We start from the raw sequence: 23,139 nt of genomic DNA, 5'->3' as shown, positions 1-23,139 counted from the left end.
AACCGCTCAACACAGAAGACTCACGCCAGTGAAGCAAACACAGGGATGCAGCCTTGCTAATATCTTGAATGAAAACAACTTGATTAGTCACAATTCAAAGAACAAATCAGAGACACACATTTCAGCGTGAGAACCAACTTTTTATTGTTCGTTTTTACGATGGTCCATATTTAATATTCATAACTCAGCGTTTTCCAAAGTGAATCGGAAATACTGTACAATATCAATGACACTGAGACATTAAAATAGTCCTTGTATAGCTAACAGTATACTGTGGCTAGTGATCTGAATGTGCAATCACCCAACAGAATAGGGTTTGACTGAAGTTTTAAGAGCATTGCTCTTCTTTAGCAGTGAAGCCCTCCAACGCCGCTACTCTCAGAGTAACAGTAACTTCCTGTGGCCTCACAGACCATCCCACCAACATCCAACCAAATGAAATGCCTGCAGAAATATTGCTTATAAATCTAAGACTAGCACAGTACACAAGTGTAGACTGGAGGGTAATAGTACACATTTCATCTGTGTCCTTCTTACTAAACTCACAGTACTTTGGGGGATTAAAAATATGTTTACATTCACATCAAGTATAATTCTAATGATTACAGGCGCACTTCCAGAGTGCAAAGTACTCTATTTTTGACTTTCCTCTTTAGTGCTCATATATGTTTGAGACACAAAGTGCGGAAATGTCCCAGCTGGGTGTGCCTTACATAATCTAACACTACTAATAATGATTGAGCTGAATATAGTCGGACTAAACGTAAAAAGTGCTTGAACATTTTGACGAAATCTAGAAGCAGCAAACAAAAAAAACTGCGGATACTAAGGCCAGAGGAGCGTACAGTACAGAAGGTGCTGATAAGCTGACGTCCACATCAGATAATAAAACAACATTTACATTAAAAGCGTAAAAGTGAATTTCAGTTCAGTGCACTAACCAACAATCGTTGCGGCGTGAACACACAAATGATCGAGTCATGTTCACAGAGGAACCAAAACTCACAGCTGGAGGTGAATTAAGGGAGGTAAGAGACTCACGACATCAAAATAGCAAAAATAAAACAGCTTTGTTTTTTTTACACACACACACACACACTTGATACAACAGACACTACCCTCATACACAACAGATACAGTACACTATTACACAATGTACAAAATAGTTAAATATTCTACGCTTTAACTGTACAACAATATCATACACAGCAGTGTTGCAAGAATTCACCTGTTTGCCTTTCATAGATTTCTTACCGTTCGTTTAACAAAATGTACACCGATATTTACAGATATAATATTCAGAATCACAATGTACATAAATATACAGTATAGCACTTTGCTCACAAACATTATGGCCTCCAGCACCTCTTGGAAAAGAAAGAGATGCTTGTACATTTCTTCAGTTGTAGTCAACTTAAATATGGCTCAACGTTTACGCTAGAGCTAGTTTTGTTTCAAGAGGTCTCAGAGCTGCGAAATAAAGGGCAAAATAAAAGTGCAGTTGTGTCTGTGCTTCAGAAAGATAAGAATGTGCCATGTAATACCAGATTGTCTAAGACATTTAATGGATTAATCTCAGTAGTTGAGTCCGATCAATATCTGTAAAGATTGTAGTGAACACATGCCATTTGAACCGAGAGCATTTGCGATTATGTATTAATGAATTCCTGCTGCATGTCATCACAGCAGGATGTACAACTGTAATCTGTAACCACTATCTGTGACCATTATATAGAGAGAGAGAGGCATACGCTTACCATCTCTGCGGAGTATAAATGATATGAGTGATATGATTATTGCTTCCTAACCAAAAAAGTTAGAGTAAGCATTTTAATGCGTGTACATAATGCACTGTAATGCATGTTCAGATCATGTGTTGAATGTTGTGCTTGGCTTTGTGCTAATGCAGCCTTTTAAAGGTGCACTCGAGTCCCTAAAACATTTAGAAAAAATGAATTGTACTTTTGATAAAAGTGTACTTTTAAGCATGTTTGCTTTTGTTTATGCTTGTGCCTTGATTGGTTATTTGTGCTCTGTTCATTCATTTATATTGTCTTTTCAAATACTGTTGTGTTCAGGGGTATTGTCATAGGAAAACATTGACTTAGGCTATGTAATATATCTGACCGTTTCTGAGATATAAAGAGGAAGGTCAGAAGGTTCACTGACCTCAGTCTGGGAGTGCAGATGGTTATGAAAGAGCAATGAATATCAGCTAGAGCCAGTTCATTTTTTTATTTTTGTAGTTTTGATTCTTAACTAAGACTCATAAAAAAGTGTAACCTTGATATAAAAAATAAAATACATATGGATCCTTATTTAATTACGTGAAATGATGCATAAAATCATAAATACCTCATTTAATGTTAATCCTAGTTTTGGTTAAAATTCGCTAATGCATTATCTGACAATAAATAAGAATATTTATAAATTGACATAAATACATTTGTGTATCAACTATTAAAAGATTTGTTTGTTTTTAATCTTGATTTGAAATGCTAACAATGTATGTAATGTGGGAGAATGGATCATTTATCTGAACTTTAGTTTCTTAGCTTTGACTTTGGTTAAAGTTAACTTAATATTGCATTTTTGTTTAATGCATATTTTTGCAAAAATATATAATTGGCCTGCTGTTCTGTTGTGGACCTTCTAGGGGTCATAGACCCCCTGTTGTACAATATAATATTCAAGCTGCCCAAGGAGGAGATTTAATTGGACAGATCTTTTCTATGTCGGTTTTGTTAGTAACTTGTTGTTATAAAAACTAGGAACAATTTTGGGGGGATTTCAGTTTGAATATGAGCTGTTGTGACTAGATTTTTAAAATATTTTTATTTCAGTGTGAGGGGTCACAAATTCAAATTTCACTTGACTGCCAATACCCGAGCTGAAGTTGCATCTGTCAGTGTAGTTTAAACAATCCAAGTGTCGTTTTGTGCTTGTGAGATGCAGCTCTGGGGCCTCTTGTCTAGGAGAAAGTAAAGTGCACAAACCCAAAACTGCCACAAGTAATCAACAACAAAACAAACAATATATGTTTAACACTAACCATTAGAGTATAAGCGTTAATGAGAGGCAACAGCTGTTCTCATCGACGGGGCACATAGACACGCCTTCATCACACTAATCAACGGCAAACAGCGACACCTTGTGGACAATCTTGTGCTATTGCAGGAGCAACATTAACGTTATTGATTTTTACCACATACACTGGACAACTACACTACAACAAACAAATTGTGCAAGTAAAAATTTAATCTATCGGTCCTGATATATGAATCAATGTGATATCATCGAAATATCAACTCATCTTGTTAAGGGCACAATTCTTGTCTAGAGGGCTTCATGTAGGCTATTTCTGAGTTTCTTTCAGTAAATAGCGTTCACAATCTATCTTAATTCAGGCAAAACCCATCCAAAAATGAAAACTCATTAATCATCATTGACTTACTCATTTTGTTTTAAACCCATGTGTCTGTTTCGAAATGTGAAACACAAAAGAAGTTTCAAAGAATGTAGGGAAATATCAAAATGAACAATGGAAGTGAATGGGGACTGGAGCTGTCAAACTCCAAAACAACACATTTGAATGACGCACTACAATGGAGGCAAAAACTGTTGTTGTGAATAATTACTTACATTTCTTTCACAAAGCTATAATATGGCTAAAGAAGCTTTTTTAAAGCTTGACAGTCCCAATCCCTGCTCACTTTCATTGGTTAGAAAAAAACAACCAATATATTATTAAGTAAATTAATATGTTATGCTCCATAGAAGCAAGAGAGTCACATGGGTTTGGAGCAACAATGAGTAAATGATGACAGACAGAAAGAACCGTTTTTAGGTCAGCTGTCCCTTTAAATTATTTCCCCATTGTTGCTGTGAAATGCAGTGGTTGCTAGGGATACAACAAGGGCATTACAGGAACATCTTGAAACCCCTCCTCAACACACACACACACACACACCCAAGGAGGACTCATTAACATGCAGCCGTGCTGTTTCTGACACAGGTTCCCCTGGGTAACCAGTCTAGTCCGTGTCTATTTTTACCTCAGCAGCCTTTATGAAAAACTCAAAAGCTACAAGCAGCTGGATGATCAAAAGCTTTGCTGCTGTACTCATCAGGGTTTTAATAAGACCAACAACTCCTGTCCCACTCGCTTTCACACTTTCCCCTCAACTCTCCAGCCTTCTTCAGCTTCCAGAATCTATTCTTACTGGAATAAATACTGAAAATGAATCCCTTTCATTAGAACAAGTGTATCTATTATGAACACATACAGCAAACTAAAACAGAGAGCATGATTAGGCTTACAGATTATTAGGCAGTGAATTTTAAGGGCAGCAGTTCTCAATCACATTAGGCTATATAAAGGGACTACACATTACTTTACTACATTACTATACTTTGGTTCCTCAAGAAAACTGGTCCTCTTCTTCCAGCTCAAAATGTTACCTTATAAAGACACTCAACTGCTTTTCCACATCAAGTTGATTTACAGCAATCTAAAAACATATTTCAGACATACTGTATATGTATGGCCTGTTTTTGTGTACTATATTTTTTAGAGAGAAAAAAAGAAAGAAGACTCCAAAAATATCACACAAGCTATCATTCAAAAGTTTGGGGTCAGAATTTGTTTTATGTTTTTGAAAGTCTCCAATGCTTACCAATGCTGCATTATTTGACAAATGCAAGAAAAAAACTGTAATACTGTAAAATATTACATTTTGCAATCTATTTTAATGTATTTACTGACACTTTAGATCTATTTAATGCATCCTTCCTAAATAAAATAATTCACTTCTTAATAGTACTAACCACAAACTTTAGACTGATAGTGTGTTTATATATAACTATTTGTTAATAAAATAATAATCTTCGCAGTGTTTGTAATTTAAGAGGTCATTTGTGTGGCATTTTGTTGAAATGTTTCTCCCTCCCCCAAAAAAGTCTTAAAATATCAGATACACACAAATGACCTCATAATATATAGCTCACTGTATTCATTATAAATATAACTTTAAATAATTATATGGGCCTAAAATAGTTAAAGTATGAAAACAGAAGTTAATAACAGCAAATGCAGATTTCTCCACCGCTTTAGAACTGGGCTTTAATGCAAGCCTCACAACGGCAGGAAATGCCACTCTTTCATTATTATTATTGCCACTTCTGAAATGAAAATTACAAAATATTTATTCCATTTAAATAATGTGTAATTTATTCAAATCTAGTTATTGTGCTTGGTGGAGTTAACTTGGCTCAAACGCCACCCTTTGTTGCATCCTGAAAATGTCATTTCTTGTGCTGTGTGGAAATCACCTCTCATTAGGCAGTCACATTTGTTTTGATTATAAAAAATAAAAACATCTAGGTAAAACTTTCCAAAAATTTAACTTAAATCCAGTAGCAAAGACAGCCTGAACCTGACAATTATACTGTATATATTTGAGACTGCACTGAGACTACATGTATATGTGCGTTGTGTATGAATACATATGTCGCCCTCTTGTGCTGAGATGTGGACATGACTGTTGATGTACTGTTGAAGTAACAGAAATCAAGCTATCAATTCACTCTACTCTCAGGTGGTCTGTATTTAACAGTGACACTTACATAATATCCAGTAGAGGGCTCATTATAAGAAGTGAAAGCTTTAGTTTCTCGGAGCCCCTCTGAGTCGTGTCCCTTTATGAGCTCTAAAGAGGAGTTTAAATGAAATTTCTTGCACATTTTGTAAGATGTCTAGATTTTAACAGCATTGGTAACACCTTAACCTGAGCGACAACTATCAGCTCAGCTCTCACCATCCCTATGACCCCAAACCGGTCACAGAGACCAGACCTGAAGCTTGAATGCTTCAACCTTCTTAGAGTGGACATATTTACATGTATGCAAAAAAAAAAACTTACCAACTCAACAAATAAGCCATCTTACATTTTGATCTGAAAGCTTCAGGCTCTCTTTCACCTTCAGACCAACATCTGTAGTCTGCATGAATAATTGGGCCATGGGGAACGTGTCTAGGAAGGATCTTTCTTTCTGTCTGTTTTCTTGTGGTCCTGCTCCTTTGGATGGCTTAGGTTAAGGTGTGACCAACGCTAGGACCTTCTCATCTGTTCAGCATCTTCTTTCTCTTTCCGTCTTGTCTCTGGTTGGTGGGTTGGAGGATCATGACTCAGATTTGGGAGGGGCGGGGTTAGTCTGGTAACCACTGCCATATCCGCTGATGGAGGTAGAGTTGGTGATGAGCTCCACAGGAGAGGTGCTGCCAGGGCCCAGATAGGCCCTGTGGCTGGGCATGGGAGAAGGGGCTTCGCTGGGGTTCTTCCCAAGGATGAACCTTGTCTCATCTTCCAGGGTGGAAGCCTCCTTTGCCAGGCTCTTGCGGTAGGAGACGGACAGCTTGTTGGAGCCGTCTGGGAGCCAGTTGAAGTGACGGGCAATAAAGACCAACGGAAGAGGAAGCATGGCCACAATGATCAGAGCAAAACACATGACTAGTGCCCAGGTAGGATAACTCTGAAACCTCTCCGTGGCCTGATTATAGAGGAGATAGAATTCACAAAGTGAAATATTACAGTCCTTGAATAATATTTTCATATTTAAATGTCAGCAAAATATCAAGTCAAAACTTGATGGCTAACTTATTTCTTAAAAAATACATGCTCTACGATTCAAAAGTTTGGGGTCAGATTTTAAAAAAAAGAAATGAATACTTTTATTTGAAGATTTCTATTTCAAATAAATGCTGTTCTTTTGAACTTTCAAGGAATCCTGCAATAAAGTATCAGTTTCTACAAAAGTATAATGCAACATAATTATAAAAAAAGTTTCTTTGGCACCAAATCGGCATATTAAAATGATTTCTAAAGGATCATGTGACACTGAAGACTGGAGTAATGCTTCAGAATTGTCAGGAATAAATGAAAACTGTTATTTTAAATTGTAATATTATCTCACAGCATTACTGTATCTTGATCAAATAAATGTAGCCTTGATGAGTGCAAGAAACTTCTTTCAAAACCATTTAAAAATCTTACCAACCAAACCTTTGTAAAGTAGTGTATCAATTCAGACATTGCCTAGATGTAATTGAATATACACATAATAAAGGCAGGGAACTGACCCACATATTTAAACTAGGGCTATTAATATAAACTATCACAAAATATATTTTAAAATATATATATAAAATGTAATCAAATAATATTCAAATGATACTTAATAAAATAGCCAACTGAATATAAAAAATAATATCAAACAATGGACATCCATATGTTTTTTAATGGCTGAGCAGGGTGTACTTTGGGAACAGGAATAGGATGGGAGAGAGAAAAGGACTAGACAGACTAGTGTGTAACTAACCAGGTCTTGCACCCAAGCATTGTATCCCGGAGGGCTGATGGCCATATCTACCACACTGGCAGAAATCAGTACGAGCAGACACACCGGAGACACATACTTCCACAGGTAGAAGTAAACCGAGTATGGTCTGAAACCCAGCATGTCTTCCAGATCCTGCATGAACCTGATGAACGCCGCAAAGCATGCAGAATTACAATGTTGATCGATATCAGACACAAGGAAAAAATAAACTGAACTGCAAGGAGACTATATTTGGTGTTAGCAAGAACAGACAAGGAGGAGATCTGATTTCAGAGATACAGTCCTATTTTCGAAGCATGAACTTTGCAAGCATAGTAAGTGAATTTGCCAACCTCTTGGTACCATAGATCCAAGCTACAGATATATTCTCCAGGATCACCACAAGGGTGAGGGGCAGACCAGCAGAATAGTCATCAAACATGGTAACGAAGTAGTTCCCTGAACGCTGGACAAACAGCAAGCCGCAAAAAAAAGCCACAATACAGCAGCCCACTGCAGGAAATACAAGATTATGCAGGTTACTTATTGCCACCTAAAAGTGGCCCAGAATCACCACAATTATAATATATTCACAGGGAAAAAAAAGAAGAAACCAGGAGCTCTCACCTGTGAGGATCTCTTTCCGAATTTTGAAAGTATCCAGAATGGGTGTGGTGATGCCAGTCATGGTGCCAATCATGCTACCCAGGCCCAGGTTTATCAGCATGAAGAAAAACATCACAGACCAGAAGGGAGAAGCAGGAAAATGGGTCATGGCCTCAGTGAAGGCAATAAAAGCCAGACCGGTGCCTTGAACAGCCTGATGAGAGACAAAATGCTGTGTTATTATTGTTTAAATAAAAAAATTAAAGATAGGTTACCACAACACAGCCCTGAGAAATGGAACCCCGGTACCATTTAACACACTAAACACAAAAATATTACAGCTAAAAATAATAAAGTGAAATGATGAAACACTAAAACTAACAGTCAGAGTAAAGATGAAAAATAAGACTAAACTGAAAGCACAAACTGAAAATAAACCAGAAGTGAAAAAGCTATAGTAAAAGGTCAGTGTACTTTTGCTTACAACCCGTTTTAATTTTTCATTTAAATTTGAACTGTACACAACCCAGAAAAATAGACTGATAAATGAATGTCCCGTTTTCTTTTGCCAAAACTTGGCTGATACTGATACTGGATACATGAACCCTAAAGCTGCTCAAAATAGCTCTAAAGTTCAGAAATAGCTTGAAAAGTACAATTCATTCCATAGTTTTATGATTAATTAAAACAAATGATCATAATAAACATTTTTGGCTACCGCGCTTGGCAAATAAATAAAGTCTAAATGTAAGTTTTATTCATGCAAAATGGCTTAGCTGAAACCTGTGAAAGAAAGCAGACAGCTCATGGGCTGAACACCTGCCTTATTGAGCTCATCCTCCAACAGACACGGCTGCAGCCCCAGCTGCGCAAAACTGTCCTCTTTCACAATCTTTATTATGCCGTACATCTCGCCATAGTCTGACGTGGTGAGGTGGGAGAAGTTCACATGAGGGGGGATGAGATCCTGACTCAGCACATTTGAGTTCAAGTAGCCCAGAATCTTCTCGGCATTCCTTAAAGAGAACAACACAGACATGAGGCTGCTGGATGACCTCAAAATCCAGCTTCCTCCTTTAGATTTAAAGAATGAAGCACGGATATTATTTTACAGTGGTAAGTGTAACTTAATCCAATCACAAAAATGATCCCTTTATGAGAGAAATAGACATATTAAGAGGTCATACGTACTCCACCACACATTTCTCGTTCATGACGTTGGCTTTGAAACCCAGCACAGCAAACACCACGAGTGTGGCCAGTATAGAGGTCACGAAGTTGATGACGGAGACCAGCACGGCATCAAAATGGCAGTTGTTGTCTCTCTTATTGTAGCTGGAAAACGCGATGACTCCACCGAAACCCAGACCAAGAGCAAAGAAGACTTGAGTGGCAGCTTCACGCCACACCTGCGGCTCCAACATGATCTCCAGCTAAAATTAATTACATTTAAAAGAAAGTTTGAAATGAACAGTGCCAACATAGCTGAAGGCCTTCAGTTGTTTCTAATGTTTGGTAATAGAAGCATACTTTTTAATGTGAATTTGATGTGAAGTATCCCAATTATACCACAAGAGGGAGTCCAACCACCCGACAGGGCGCAATTTTTAGATGCAGAACCTTTATTTTTAATTTGCTGAATCTTCTTTCTTAAAGCTTTGCTTACACTGCATGAAATTTGTTCTTTAGTTTCAGAAACAACAACCTTAATCTGGATTTCCAAAATATCACGTGTTTAGAATCAGCGCACGTGTACACACTCCTTACCTTTGGTGTGAACATGTGAGCAATGCCGTCAACAGCTCCTTTAAGAAACATCCCTCTCACCAGGAAGCAAAAGAGCACCACGTATGGAAATAGAGAGCTGAAGTACATCACCTGTGCAAACATAGTAGAACAACTGTAAATATGTCTTCGTTCAAGTCTTTTACAATGATTTTAAGATGACATTGACATTTCTTAGAAAACAATAACTGTGCGTTAATGGTTTTGCTATTATGTATTACAACAGGACTTAACTTTGAAACATTATAAATACTTCTTTGTTCATAACTATAAATCTTGAGTTAAAAATGCATTCTTTTCTCTTCTTTTTGGATGGTTTCAACCCTGATGTTACCAAAAATAAACAAATATCAAATTACTATTAACTAATTAACTAAGAAATGTAATGTAAACCTAAGAACTGCAGAGGTTTACAGAGGTTTTTTTTTAGTTACATGATCTGAACAGATGGTGAAGCTCTGGCTTGATGAGATTAACCGAAATGTAGATCTATAGAGAACTCTGTGTGTCCTTGTTGTTCAGACACGGTGATGCTGGTAAACAAGTATTTCTCTGTAAATCGTGTGTTTGTTAATGATGCACCATCACACCTTGAATTTGCATCAAGGAGAAAACAAACGTTCCGCTCTGAGAAAATCATCATGATTGCACATCGTGATTGTGTAATTGTTCAGAAGAGCTTGAGAACTCGGCATCTGCAGATTGTGCTATCAGATTCAAGCTATCCAAAAATGTATGCGTTTCTCAACTAAGTCGATTCTCATTTCATTATCTCACCTTCCCAGAAGACTGAATGCCTTTTATTACAGCCAGGCAGACAATTATCCAGGCAGCCAGAAGCGACAGAGTCATCCTCCAGTTCAGACCCCCGCTGTCTGCGATTGTGCTGGTGATGTTCAGGGTCTCGCGGTACCAGAAGTACGTGGTTGCTGAGCTCTTCTCACACTCAGGCTCCACAACTAACCAGACAAAGGAAAACCAGAGGGACAAAATTAAGCCCATGTCTATTAATATACCACTGACTATTTGATGACTTTGTGGAAAAGATCCGATTGTTTTTCTAAGGATTTGATTATGATTCATTAGACTGCCATTTCAAATATATTTGATTCCAGTTCATTTCTGCTTACATTCTGTATTAAATAAATTCCCTTCATTCTAATGCTGTCTATTATACAGGGCAGCACCCATTTTTTTAACTTTATGTAAAAAAAGAAAATAAACTCGTAAAAGTGATTTGCAAAGGGAATCTTGCTGTACTGCTTGAGAATCGAGATCATTAATATGAATACTGATACTTTTCCAAAGGCCGAATCCAGACCTGGTGGAAAACCAGTATCCAAAACACAACACACATGATGGTGACCTGCCAATATTTTCAGCGGAGAACACTGCCAGTGCTATGGAAATCTCCAAATACTGCTTCTAACAGCATAGTAGAGTATCCTGGAAAGGTAGAAGTCAAACTGTATCCAAGAAACATTGTGTACTAAAGGATTTAAGGCTTTTAATCAATACCATTTAGCATATATAGCAATTTTTTCTTAAGTTTGTACTACATAAAGACCGCAAATAGAGTTTGAATTTATGCTAGAATATAATAGTTTTGGGTTTTATTTGGATTTTTGTAGTGTGCTGTGCCCACTTAAGCTGCATGTCTACATGTATCTAGTCTTAGTGAGCTGGAGAGTGAGACTGACTGCAGGTCTCAGCCTCTGTCTAGCTCTTGACCAGGGGACACTGCCGCAGGGCATGCTGGGAAGTCTGGGAAGCTCATGAAGAGCGGTTTAGGAAATGCGACAAGGTGCATGATGTTTATAGGGTGGAATATCCTTTAAAGGTAGGTTAATAGTTCAACACAAAATTTGTAATTTTGTTATCATTTACTCAACCTCATGTCGTTCCAAACCTGTATGAATTTCTTTCTTATGCTGAACACAAAAGAAGATATTTTGAAAAATTATTGGTCCCCATTGACAACCATCGACTGTTTTATTACCTGCATTTTTCAAATATCTTCTTTAATGTTTGATCTAAGAAAGAAACCCATTCAGGTTTGGAATGACATGAAGTTGAGTGATGACAGAATTTTCATTTCTGGGTGAACTATCCACTTCAGTGCTATAAAAGCCGCAAATAGTGCTGCATTACAGACTACAACTTTATCAAAGTCATCTGTTGTCATCAAAACGCAATTAATGGATGATACTACATATTTCTACAGCTTTGACTGTGATGGAAGCAAGACGCTTCTTGCTGTGCCACATTTTATTTCATTAGGCAAAGTGTTGTACCAAATAAAACAACACGACTCCAATTTTTCTAGTCATTATGTGAGAAACTGCAGAGCACTCACTGGCTTGGCTGCCGTTCCTCCTGATGGGGCACTCGCTCCAGGGCAAAGGATACTGAAACGACTGAAAAAAGTAGAAGATGCTCCAGCCGATAATCACATTATAGTACAGACCCACAAAACCACACACCTGTAGAATGAGAGGAAGAAAAAAACAAAGGATATTGTTAACAACTATAAACATTTTTAGGGGTAAAACTGATCATAAACTCTCCCCTGGTAAGGTTTCGTCTAGTCTAAGGCTTATTTTGCCTGACTTTAAACTGTTTACTTGAACATCTGAGCCATATAGTGTACTGAAAATAGCAATCTAGGTGGCAAAATCCAATCTAACTTGTCTGGCACCTTCTGGGAATCTTCTGGGAATGATTTCTTGTGTCTCTTGCATGGCTTTGAAATAAATATTTATATTGGACAAACAGAAATAATGACAGCAACATGCCAGTTTAGTTTGGTATTGTTGCATCATCTATTTCAGATTTATCCAACCCTACATGCAATGTTGAAAAGCAAGTTGTGGTTAGTCATTTTACAGTACATTTCAGTCAGAGTAGCTCTCCCCGGCAGTTGTATAGCACTGATGTGCACCAGACTGAGTCTGATATATGATCAGAAGTGTTTTAACTCCTAAAACTCAATAGCCTTACTTCATTTATACGGTCCATAAACAGAATTCGAACACAAGCGAATGTGTTCTGTGTGCTGAAATACGGTGTTTGTTCAGGATTTGGCGACGCATGCCTGTTAACGGCAAATCTATCCCTGCAGTCTGCAACAGAGCAGTAACGGTTCTTAGCGATGTCACAGGCCCACAGCACGTTGAGTTAGTGAATAATTGAAGCACATTCCTTCTGCTGTAGCTTCATGGGTATTAATAGCAGCGGCTGCAGCAGAACAGCCACATTTAGTCCATGAGTGTTCATTTTAACTGTGGGGCTGTTTTAATAAAGGCCTATTGTTTTGAAAATGGCTTTCCTTGCATGTTTTTTCATTGCCTTTGTGTAGAAGGTTAACACGATTAAGGTCAATTCCCAATCTGAAGTCAATTAAACCCAATAGACTCATTAAGACTACATACCAAATACTAAATACAATACAAAATGTTGATTTTCAATTAAATTCATCTTGATTAACAGGACATTTAATATTATAATAAGTAACTGTATGTAATTACATATTAATTACATTTAATAAAAAATATAATTAAACAATTATTTTAATTCATGGACATAATATCAACAATATTTAAAAAAAATATATATATATAATCAAATAATTTAAATTACAATGCTGATAATGTTTTATATATGCAGCATCTGTATATATAATATGTATTCAGCTCATTCTGTTACTAATGAGAAAGCCATCCCCAAGAAACTGCTGCTTAAACAGCATTTACACAATAACCAGATTTCTACCCCAGTGCTTTGGCTTATGGAATATAACCAACATCTCCCAAAAGGCCTTACATACTCGCTGACTTGCTAAAGTATCTCCAAAGCACAGCAGCTTATACAAGGACAGGAAACCAGAAAGTCCAGGTGCAGCTGGGGCTGAAAATGTATCTATTAAATGTTCAGGCAGAGTGATATTTTCAGATCGAAACCCATCTGATAGGTTGTGTGACTGTGCTCATATTAAACTGATCAGAGCACAGAGTAGTAATGGATGAGTCAACACAGAATGGTTGACACACCAAAAACAAATGCTTCTGCTAGAGCCTTTAGAACACTGAAATTTGTTTGGAACTTACAGGCTTCTCGTTGTATTGAAACATTAGCATACGAACAAGGATCTCAAACTGTATCAATCACCCAATCTGAGCTGACATGCACCAGGCACTCACAAGTCAATGTCATTAAAACCAATTTAAACGCAACCATATTCACACACAACTGATTTCATCGTTTACTCATGAACCAAATGAAGCAACATGATCTCAGTCAAGAAAAGAACATACATCTGAGTGACCGCTCATTTGTGCCTTGTGTTTCAGTCCTCTACTTTCACCAGAACATCATTCACTCACCATCAGGCTGGACACTCCAATGCCACCGAGTCGTGGACAAACATAATTCCAGACTCCTATGCTCCCTCGACGGATCCTCTGGCCAACCGCCAGCTCCAAGAAGAAGAGTGGGATGCCAATAAGGATAAGAAGGATGAAGTATGGAACAAGGTAGGCACCTGTAAAAAGAGACGGCGACACTTGTGAATACAGAGAGTAATGTCCTTACAACATTGGCTTAATAACCAACTGATAGCCCAAGATCAATCAAACTACTGCACACTAAACGCACTTTATTCTTTCAGAATTCTTTTTCTTTCAAAATGACGTTTTGCTTATTCGTACATATACAAATAGTAACATGTCTTTAAATATGTTTCTAGCTAATTAAACAGTACACTAGAGTCTGCTGGAATTTAAATGAGTGATTGTATCTAAACTTTTGCGTTGAAAATCAAAATACTTTATATGACTGCCTGTTTCCTCATATTTCGTATTTACCTTAATTTAACTAAGGTAAAATATATAAACATGTTTTTAGCAACATAGTCACTTGTTTATATTTTGTTATATTTTGACTTAATTTAGGACATAGATTTACTGTTATATTGCAAGACATTAAAGGTATAGTTCACCCAAAATGAAAATTCTGTCATCATTTACTCATCCTCATGTTGTTCCAAACCCACTAGATTGTCATCTTCAGAACACAAATTAAGTTATTTTTGATGAAATCCGAGAGCTTTCTGACCAGCAACATAACTGACACGTTCAAGACTCAGAAAGGTAGTAAAGACATTGTTAAAATACTCCATGTGACATCAGTGGTTCAACTGTAATGTTACGAAGCTACGAGAATACTTTTTGTTCACAAAGGAAACAAAAATAATGGCTTTATTCAATGATTTCTTCTCTTGCAGGTCAGTGTCTGCTGCCATTTATAAGAGTACCATGATGCATCCATGATGCATACCAATGAGGTGCTGCAGCATTTTGTGCTTTGTGTTCCAAAGATGAAAGAAAATCTTACAGGTTTGCGAGAACATAAGAGTAAATGATGACAAAATTTTCATTTTTGTGTTAAACTATTCCTTTTAATGATATGGTCAGACAGTTATCAAAAGAGCTTGACGATTGAGTCAAAATACAATATTTACAGATATACAAATCAACACAAGCATTAACTTCAGTTTTTAAGACCATAATTAATAGTCTTGAGATATTTTCTAGAATAATAGATATAAGTATGTCGAGTACTGTGATTGTTTGTTATCACAGGGGAAAAAAGAAAATAAATAGAACAGAACATTAATTCAGGTCAAAATATTGCAAAAGTAGTGCAATTGGCTGGCAGACTTAACAAGATTTCCATAACTGCAATATATTTAGATCACTGGTTATACTTCTTTTTTTTAATTATTATTATTACATTTTGAGAAAAACATGATTTCACTAATCTAATGATTAGTGATAAACTGGACATTTTCCTTTAGAGAAATTTGTTTTTAAACTAAATATATGACCTGTCACACCATATTTTGAAATATTTTACTTATATGACACAATTTGGGTTCAAATAAAAATCAAATACAGTATAGTTTCAAGCAGAACAAGAGCAAGTGCAAAGCTTTATTATTTTCACACCTTATGTTTTGTCTTTCCTACTTTTTTTTGCTAAAGTTCTACCACCCAAATATAGCAGATGGTATCTGCTATAGGGTAATGACAGTCTGAGCCTCAATAGGCATGACTGAACAGACAGCCCACAGAATAAACCAGCAGGTCATGCTTCCGAGCCCTGACGTCGAACTTGCTCCATGGTGAGGAAGAGTTTGGTCTGAGCAGAGCAGCCTCTATTTGAAGTCAAAGAACAATCCGAAAATAACCGCTTCTGTAGACGTGGAGCTCACAGTGCTGGTGGATGACTGCAAACCCATCCTCTAAGTGTAATTAGAGCCAGGAATGATCACAGCACAGCCCTCCCTCTGCCTTTATTTATGACGATGGACTGCTTGTTATCATTTTGATTACTGCATTTCTTTTGTGTTCAATGTTGCTTTGTTTTGGCTTTTTGTCTGGGCTTTATTTATGCATTCGACTAATGAAAACGAAACAACAGGTCCTACGTTGGAAACAGGAGACTGGAGGAAAGAGAAAGGGATGGAAGGACAGATGGAAGGGAGAAGATGGAGAGAGCAGGGGTGCGTAACGGAAAAGGGCCTTCTGGGAAATTTTCATAATTGCTAGACAAGCAAGGACAAGATATGACGATCTAATTAAGGTGTCAGGTTTCACTTTCAGATAACATTAATGTGTCAAACTATCTATGTATCTATTTTTTTCCCATTACAGTTTGTCATCGATACTGTTAAAATTGTTTTTCAGATCATTCGCAATCAATTAAGCACTGCAAAAAGAAAATTTTCTTCATATATTTTTGCTTTGTTTTCCAATAACTACTGTATTTCTAAATATACCTAAACATAAATGTACTCATCAATCTTAATGAATAATATTCCATGCAGCCAATGAGCAATGACAGCAAGAAAATTACGATGACATAAAATTTTACGAATGAAGACCGTAAAGGCCTTGACATTACTGTTTTTAAACAGCCCATATAACATTGCCTGCCCTAAATAATACACACCGGTACCGTCAGCTTAATAAATTTAGAGGGACCACAGCACACAAGGCATTCAGCTGACCAAAAAAAGCCTGTCTCAGTGGAAATTTTACAGAGCTTAAGATAATAATACAGAAGAGAGAAAACGTTAAAGGGATAGATCACACAAAAATGTTAATGAAAATTTACTCACTCTCATGTCATTCCAAACAAGCATGTTTTTGTCTACATGGAATACAAAATATAAATAAAAAAATTCTATGTAATGAAAGCAAATAAAGACCTGGCCTATCCAGCAAAATAGCTTCAGAAGATATAAAATACAGTTGTAAGGAAAACATTTATGATTTATGCTACTATTCTGCAACATTGATATGCTGGTAAAATGTGGTGAATGTTATTGCAGATTAGCAATAATTAGAAGACTATCAAACAACAGTGGCAAAAGCATGTTTAATACATATGCAAGTAAAATGAGGAGAAAGTTGTAGAAATGGATTGAGTTCATGGTTTGCATTTGTTGAGCATTTTAATGCAGTTGTGTAATACACATTATGTGTGTAAACTGTTTATCTGCACTTTCAAGTGAATATTAAAATGTTTTGTGGGATAATTAAATATATTCTAAATAAACTACAAACATAAAATCTACACATTTATTTTGTCCTCACATTCTTTCTTGTAACTCCTCCCTCTCAGGTGTAAATCACAATATAATGCTGATAGTCCACGCCCTCTCGTATAGACCCTTTCTACACAAAAAGTGTCTTAGAAAATTTAAACCAATATATTGTTTTCTGTGAGTGAGTAAACAAGATGATTTTCACATAATGTGATGATGTGTTTTATGTCCTTAATCAAGTGATTTACAATTTTTAGTTTTTCACTAACCACACATAAACATTGTTTTCTCAAAAACACAATCATATACATACATGCCTTTCTCATATTATTATAGCCCAATGTGTGCTGATTACAGTGATATTAGACTTTAGCCATTTAGATGTTTATAAGCAATTGAAAAAAGCACAAATGTTAGGGCATTTATCTTGTCTGCACTGGATACAGTATACAGATGCGTGTTCACTTTCAGACACAGTCCATGCTTGAGTCTGTCAATAGAACAAATGAAGTGAAAGAACGCTCACTTTGGTTTAAACAGCTCAGTCGTGTCTTTGTACAGATATCAGAAGGATCTCAGCATAAAGAACAAGTGGATATTTTATTTTGAATGGCATCCCAGATCGTGTCAGAGGATTGATTGGAGAATTTTGTTTTGTATACAAGGTACAGTGTCATGGAGAGTTCATGAAGAAACATTTGTAGAAAGATGTAGCAGTACTATACCTGAGTGCAGCTGCATCAAGAAATTTGTGCAAAACACTACCTTACAAAAAAATGTTGTGTACAAAACATTTAGGATACTTTTTAGTGCTTTTCTGCCTTTTTCAAGCTTGAAAGGTATTGTATAGTGCATTAACATTTCTCCTTTTGTGTACTAGAAATATTATATATATATAAATATGTATTTTTTGGTGAACTCTCCATTTAACCTCATAACAGTTACAAATATACGTCAGTAATAAGAACTCACCTCCTCCATTCTTCTGGCAAAGATAAGGGAAACGCCACACGTTACCCAGTCCCACTGAGAAGCCCACCTGGGCCAGGATGTACTGTAGCTTACTGTTCCAAGCAGGGCGTCCGTCTTCTAGGTCAGGGGAGATGTCTGGTTTGCCTATGGGTGGAGGGCCACCTCCTGCCATGTTCATGCTCATCTGACTGCTCTTGTAGTCCATGGGAGCCTCCAGTGCCAGGAGGTCAGCCACAGACTCCGTGACATGCTCATTACTGTGCTCACGCTGAGTCACTTTACTGCTCTTGGGCATGGTTGTGCCGTGTTGTGGTGATCCTGACAATTAAGGGTGTGAAAGGAGAGCAGGGCAGAATGGAGGAAACAAAAACTGCCCCTTTGGCTTGATATAAGTGTGGACAGTAAACGTTTGTGCTCCTGTGAAAAGAACAAAAATGACAACATGAGAAACCAGGCCACAAGAGAGAAAAATATGACTGAGAGCCATTAAACAGACCGAGGCATCATCCAAAGACTCCACAATTTGAGTAACATTTGAAGTTTTTTTCTGGTCAGCGTTGTCTTAGTTGTTAAATTTTATAACCTCAATATTATTCTTATTTATAAAAACGTAACATCGTTTTTTGGCTTTTGGACTAGAGAAATCATTGCATGAGAATCTGTTGTAATGGAAGTCAAGGCAAGCGCTGGAAGGACAGATGGGTATTGGGTGACTACTGGTATTAACCATCATTTTGCAAATTTTACAATTACATTAATGTAAAACACAATAAAGCAGTACTGTTTTAAAATATTAATACAGTTTAAAAACAACTCTTTTCTATATTTTAGGATTAGCTACATGTTATCCAAATGAACTTCCAAACTCAATGCTTACACAGTGCTATAAAAAGTAACTAAATGCATTTACCGGTACTTAAAAAATACATTGGTTTGACATTATAACACTGCACTAAACTAGAGCTTTAAAATGACCAGCAGCCCATTTTAAGGAATGTTTATTTTGTGTTCAAATAATGGATGAAATCTGTGCAGAACAGCCTGAGACTAAAAAAGAGGCAGCCACTGACTAACCTTTAATCTAGACCATAGGATCGCTTTTTGTGATAAATATGGCAGAGGTGATACATGAGCTGAGATTTTTATCTCCTGAATGACTAGGGAATGTGGCAACAGAGCCGCCATCTTTGCTCTTCCCACCTTTGTTTATCTTTGGTAATGAGAAGCAGACTGAGGCGCTGAAAAAAAAATTATATAGCTTATCTCAAATACAAGAGGACACAAAACTGTTGTGGTGTTTCTTAGACCAAGCCCACCCACCGTCCATGACAACCAACTCACCGCATTCCAAAAAGGCTCAAATCTGCCCCTGGGAACCATATGAGAAGAAATTCAGCTACTTTTAAGACCAGACATAATCACGGTTTGAAATAACAGCACGTGCACTGTTTTTCTGACATTGTCATTGATAGACCATCAAAGGACCATCACACGCTGAGTTTGAACCTTTGCACCCACTGTGAAATTTTGCTCAGTGTTCAGGTCCAAAACAGTCTGCCCGGGCAGCAGGCCAGTCAGTTCTACGTCATTATTATGAAAGGGATTATATTTCAGTAGGAAGCAAACTAGACCTGCAGAATGCTGCTAACAGAGTGTCTCGTTTTACTGTGCATTAAAAACACAGGTGCTGATCACTCATAATGCAGTTATTGTGCTTGGTCAGCTGATGCTGAGGAATTCAACAAACACACCCAAACCTAAGCCCTCCCTGATGGTGATTTCCTTTTTACTATTTAGTCCAAGAATATAAAACGTTGTGCCGATCAGAGCCCACCACCAGCATGGCTTCTCTTAATAATAATGGTTTGTATAGCCAAATATCCTGTTCATTCAACTGCACATTATAATGTGAAATGCACATATTTTATCTGACTGGGTTGCTAGGCAATAGAGCTTGATGAAATTCTCACCCGAATGCTCTTTGTATCAGAACAGTAAGTGACAGCTCATCTATCCAGTGCTAGAGAGGATACATGAACCAAATTTAGTCGAATCCTTGAAATATATATAATGGGTCACAAGAAACAGATTTCACATTCAGCAAGCAATCTCTCTATTTCAAAAAAAGAAGACACACTGATACGATACAGGGATGATGGCAAGTGCATGTTGTGACTGCAGCAAATGATTCATGGGAATTGTGAGGACAGCCACGTGTATGACTGCCATGTCAATCTCTCATCTTCTAGAAGAGTAGTACTACAATAATTGTACTGCAAAATTGTAAATATTGTACTACAATAATCATTTAAATGGACATATAAAGAAGGTTTTGGCTCCTACAATGCCAAAACAAAATGTTAAGGAAAAACCTGGAGGCAGAGATTATGAAGACCAGCAGCCTCTTATATTTGGGTAGTTGACAAAAAAAGACATTTGAGAAATGACCATGCTTGGTGTATTCCATCTAATGCTATTTAAAACCATTTGATGCTAACTCTTTTATTTATTATACCTTCCAAATAATAATAATAAAAAACAAGGTTGTTTAACATGAATTAATTTTGTATGTACTTGTATGTACAGGTATATATATATTTCAGTCATGTTTTCAAATATTTTCATAACGAGCAAAGTTGAATTTCAAGAGCATGAATATGAAAAGATCAAATCTGGGACGCAAGAGATGTTTTTCCTGACTAGTGCTCTGTTGGCTGTTGAAGTTTATAACTCAAGCTGAAATAGACTAGTATTATGATTTATTAAAACTTATCTTATGATTGCATTTGGTTTCTGGCTCTGCACCACAGCATTCTTTACATGAGAAGCTTATATAAGCTTAACTGTTGAAGTGGAAGCCAAATTTTTTCTAACCATCTAGCAGTGTTGAACAGTAGTCTAAAAGATTGGCTACATTATTAACAGTTTTACAGTTGCATTAATTCATTTAGTAAACGTTCTTATACAAATCGACAAATGGACACTGAAGGTTTTTCATCTTGAGAAGTAGCCTTATATACAGTTTAAAAAGCAGTTTGAAAACACTGTAAAAGTAGGCTAGCATAACAAGGGGGAAACTTACTGACCCCAAACATAGGCGTATATAAAACGTTTCCGTAATGACAAAAGTTGCATTGTTAGTCAGAGTGCGCTAAATAGACGCTCACGAACAGACGTAAACATCAACAGTACGTCGTTCTGGAGCACGATCACTGGATGTAGGCTATAGGCCAACAACAACAAAACATTACTCCTGTCATTATCAATTATTTGACTGATTATTAAAGTTTATTAATTATGTCACAATTAAAACGTTTTAAGATGATTACTCACTGACAAAAAGACAATTTGTTTGCGTGAAACAACCCTAAACCTAAATGGTCTGTAAATTAATATTAATCGACCCCCCTGAAGGTCAGTGAGGTAGCACGACAAACTGCGTCAACTACCATTTACAGTATAGTCTTGATGCAAACTTCCATACAGTAAGTTTTTCTCACAATTGTACCTTCAATTTTCAAGCATAGTTACTTTACTTTATACACAAATGAAAATGTAAGTAAATAAATCACGTGCTGCAGTCTTCGTCAAGGTTTTTTTATTTTTTTTTATTTGGGAGTAACTCCTCGACAGCTCAAGCATCACCTGAGGATGCGCCTGACTGCAGTCACGGACAGTGACGGCCTTCATTCACGGATCTTTCAACACTTATCGACACGAGCAATACCCTTACAACAGTTTAAAAACACAAACACGTGGACCCAAAACACCTAATGTTGTCATGTATGTAAAGGGGAGCACGCGCCGCGCAGCATCCTCAAGGTCAAGTATTTGTGTCAGGTTGACCTAAAACGGACGCGCCTCTGATGACGTGAGAAACCTCGTAATTAACATAACTGCAGCCGTGAATTATCGATAAAACGCTTCATACATGATTGGAATACCAAACAACTGGCACAACGCAATCATCGATGAAAAATCTCTTGCATCTTTTATCACGACGGGTAGCCTACTAAATGATGCGAATCCAAGATCACTCACCTAACTGGATGTCGAAGAGTGAGAATCTGATGCGAATGTGCTCGTGTAGGTCTCAAGGAGTGATGATAATCTGAAGAATCAGTTTGCTTCCTCGCTGAGACTCTTGATGTTCCGTTTCCGCGCTCACGACTGAACCTGTCCAGAAATGCGCAGAGTGAGCGAGCGCGCCGCCTGACGCAAAGACCACCGCGTACTATTGTGTATTCTCAATCAGCCCAAAATAGAAACTTTAGGGTCACGTTGACACATCCGTGGGCGTTGTCAGCGACCACACCTCTAACCAACCTACTCCTTGATTTGTCCTACACTTGTTAAAATTCAAAGCGCAACTTATTCCTCCTTACACGATTGGCAGGGAGCAAAGTACTATAGGTGTACATGAGTCACGTATGCGCGAGCTCGTACGTCAGCAGACGCGTAATGTGCGCATCCCATCCCGTCCAAATTCTGCTGAAATACCTTTTGATATACCTTATACCTCTCAAATGCACAGTGCTGTCCATACCTTTACAAAGCGGACAAGTTATGTCTTATTAATTTATAGATTAGGTTGTTTCCCACATTTTAATCAATAAACTCCAGTATGAACCAATCAAAGCAGTGAGGGATGACACTGGCTAAAACATGGAGCTCTGTTGATGTTTTTCTTCTCCCAGAGAAGACAGGGTCTGCTATCAGCAAGGCTATTTCTTCGCACATGTGGATGCGTCTGATTGTGTCTAGCTCATTCTTCTTCCTGACATGAGGAT

The 23,139-nt window shown here is 37.2% G+C and overlaps 1 protein-coding gene across 1 annotated transcript; it reads right to left on the bottom strand.

Moving 5' to 3' along the window:
• Window positions 1-119: 119 nt before the first annotated feature.
• On the bottom strand, window positions 120-22,757 carry slc6a17 (solute carrier family 6 member 17). Its single transcript, XM_052564336.1, has 12 exons — window positions 22,391-22,757; window positions 18,350-18,766; window positions 14,151-14,308; window positions 12,125-12,251; window positions 10,546-10,727; window positions 9,751-9,861; window positions 9,175-9,416; window positions 8,807-8,999; window positions 8,005-8,197; window positions 7,731-7,890; window positions 7,378-7,540; window positions 120-6,549 (listed from the first exon to the last, which is right to left on the bottom strand). The coding sequence occupies exons 2-12, from the start codon at window positions 18,642-18,644 to the stop codon at window positions 6,181-6,183; spliced, it is 2,193 nt and encodes a 730-aa protein (XP_052420296.1). The 5' UTR covers window positions 18,645-18,766; window positions 22,391-22,757; the 3' UTR covers window positions 120-6,180.
• Window positions 22,758-23,139: the final 382 nt, after the last annotated feature.

The sequence above is a fragment of the Carassius gibelio genome, chromosome B8 (assembly GCF_023724105.1).
Source record: "Carassius gibelio isolate Cgi1373 ecotype wild population from Czech Republic chromosome B8, carGib1.2-hapl.c, whole genome shotgun sequence".
NCBI classification, from domain to species: Eukaryota; Metazoa; Chordata; class Actinopteri; order Cypriniformes; family Cyprinidae; genus Carassius; species Carassius gibelio.
Note: the sequence above shows the minus strand (reverse complement) of the source record. Positions and strands in the feature narration are given on the sequence as shown.

Excerpts from the sequence above, each read along its gene's own strand:
- slc6a17 (XM_052564336.1), bottom strand. The coding sequence starts at position 18,644 with ATGCCCAAGAGCAGTAAAGTGACTCAGCGTGAGCACAGTAATGAGCAT. Across the intron at positions 14,309-18,349 it reads TTGCCAGAAGAATGGAGGAG|GTGCCTACCTTGTTCCATAC; the intron begins GTGAGTTCTTAT and ends CTCTTTTTACAG. Across the intron at positions 12,252-14,150 it reads TTGGAGTGTCCAGCCTGATG|GTGTGTGGTTTTGTGGGTCT; the intron begins GTGAGTGAATGA and ends CTCATTCTACAG.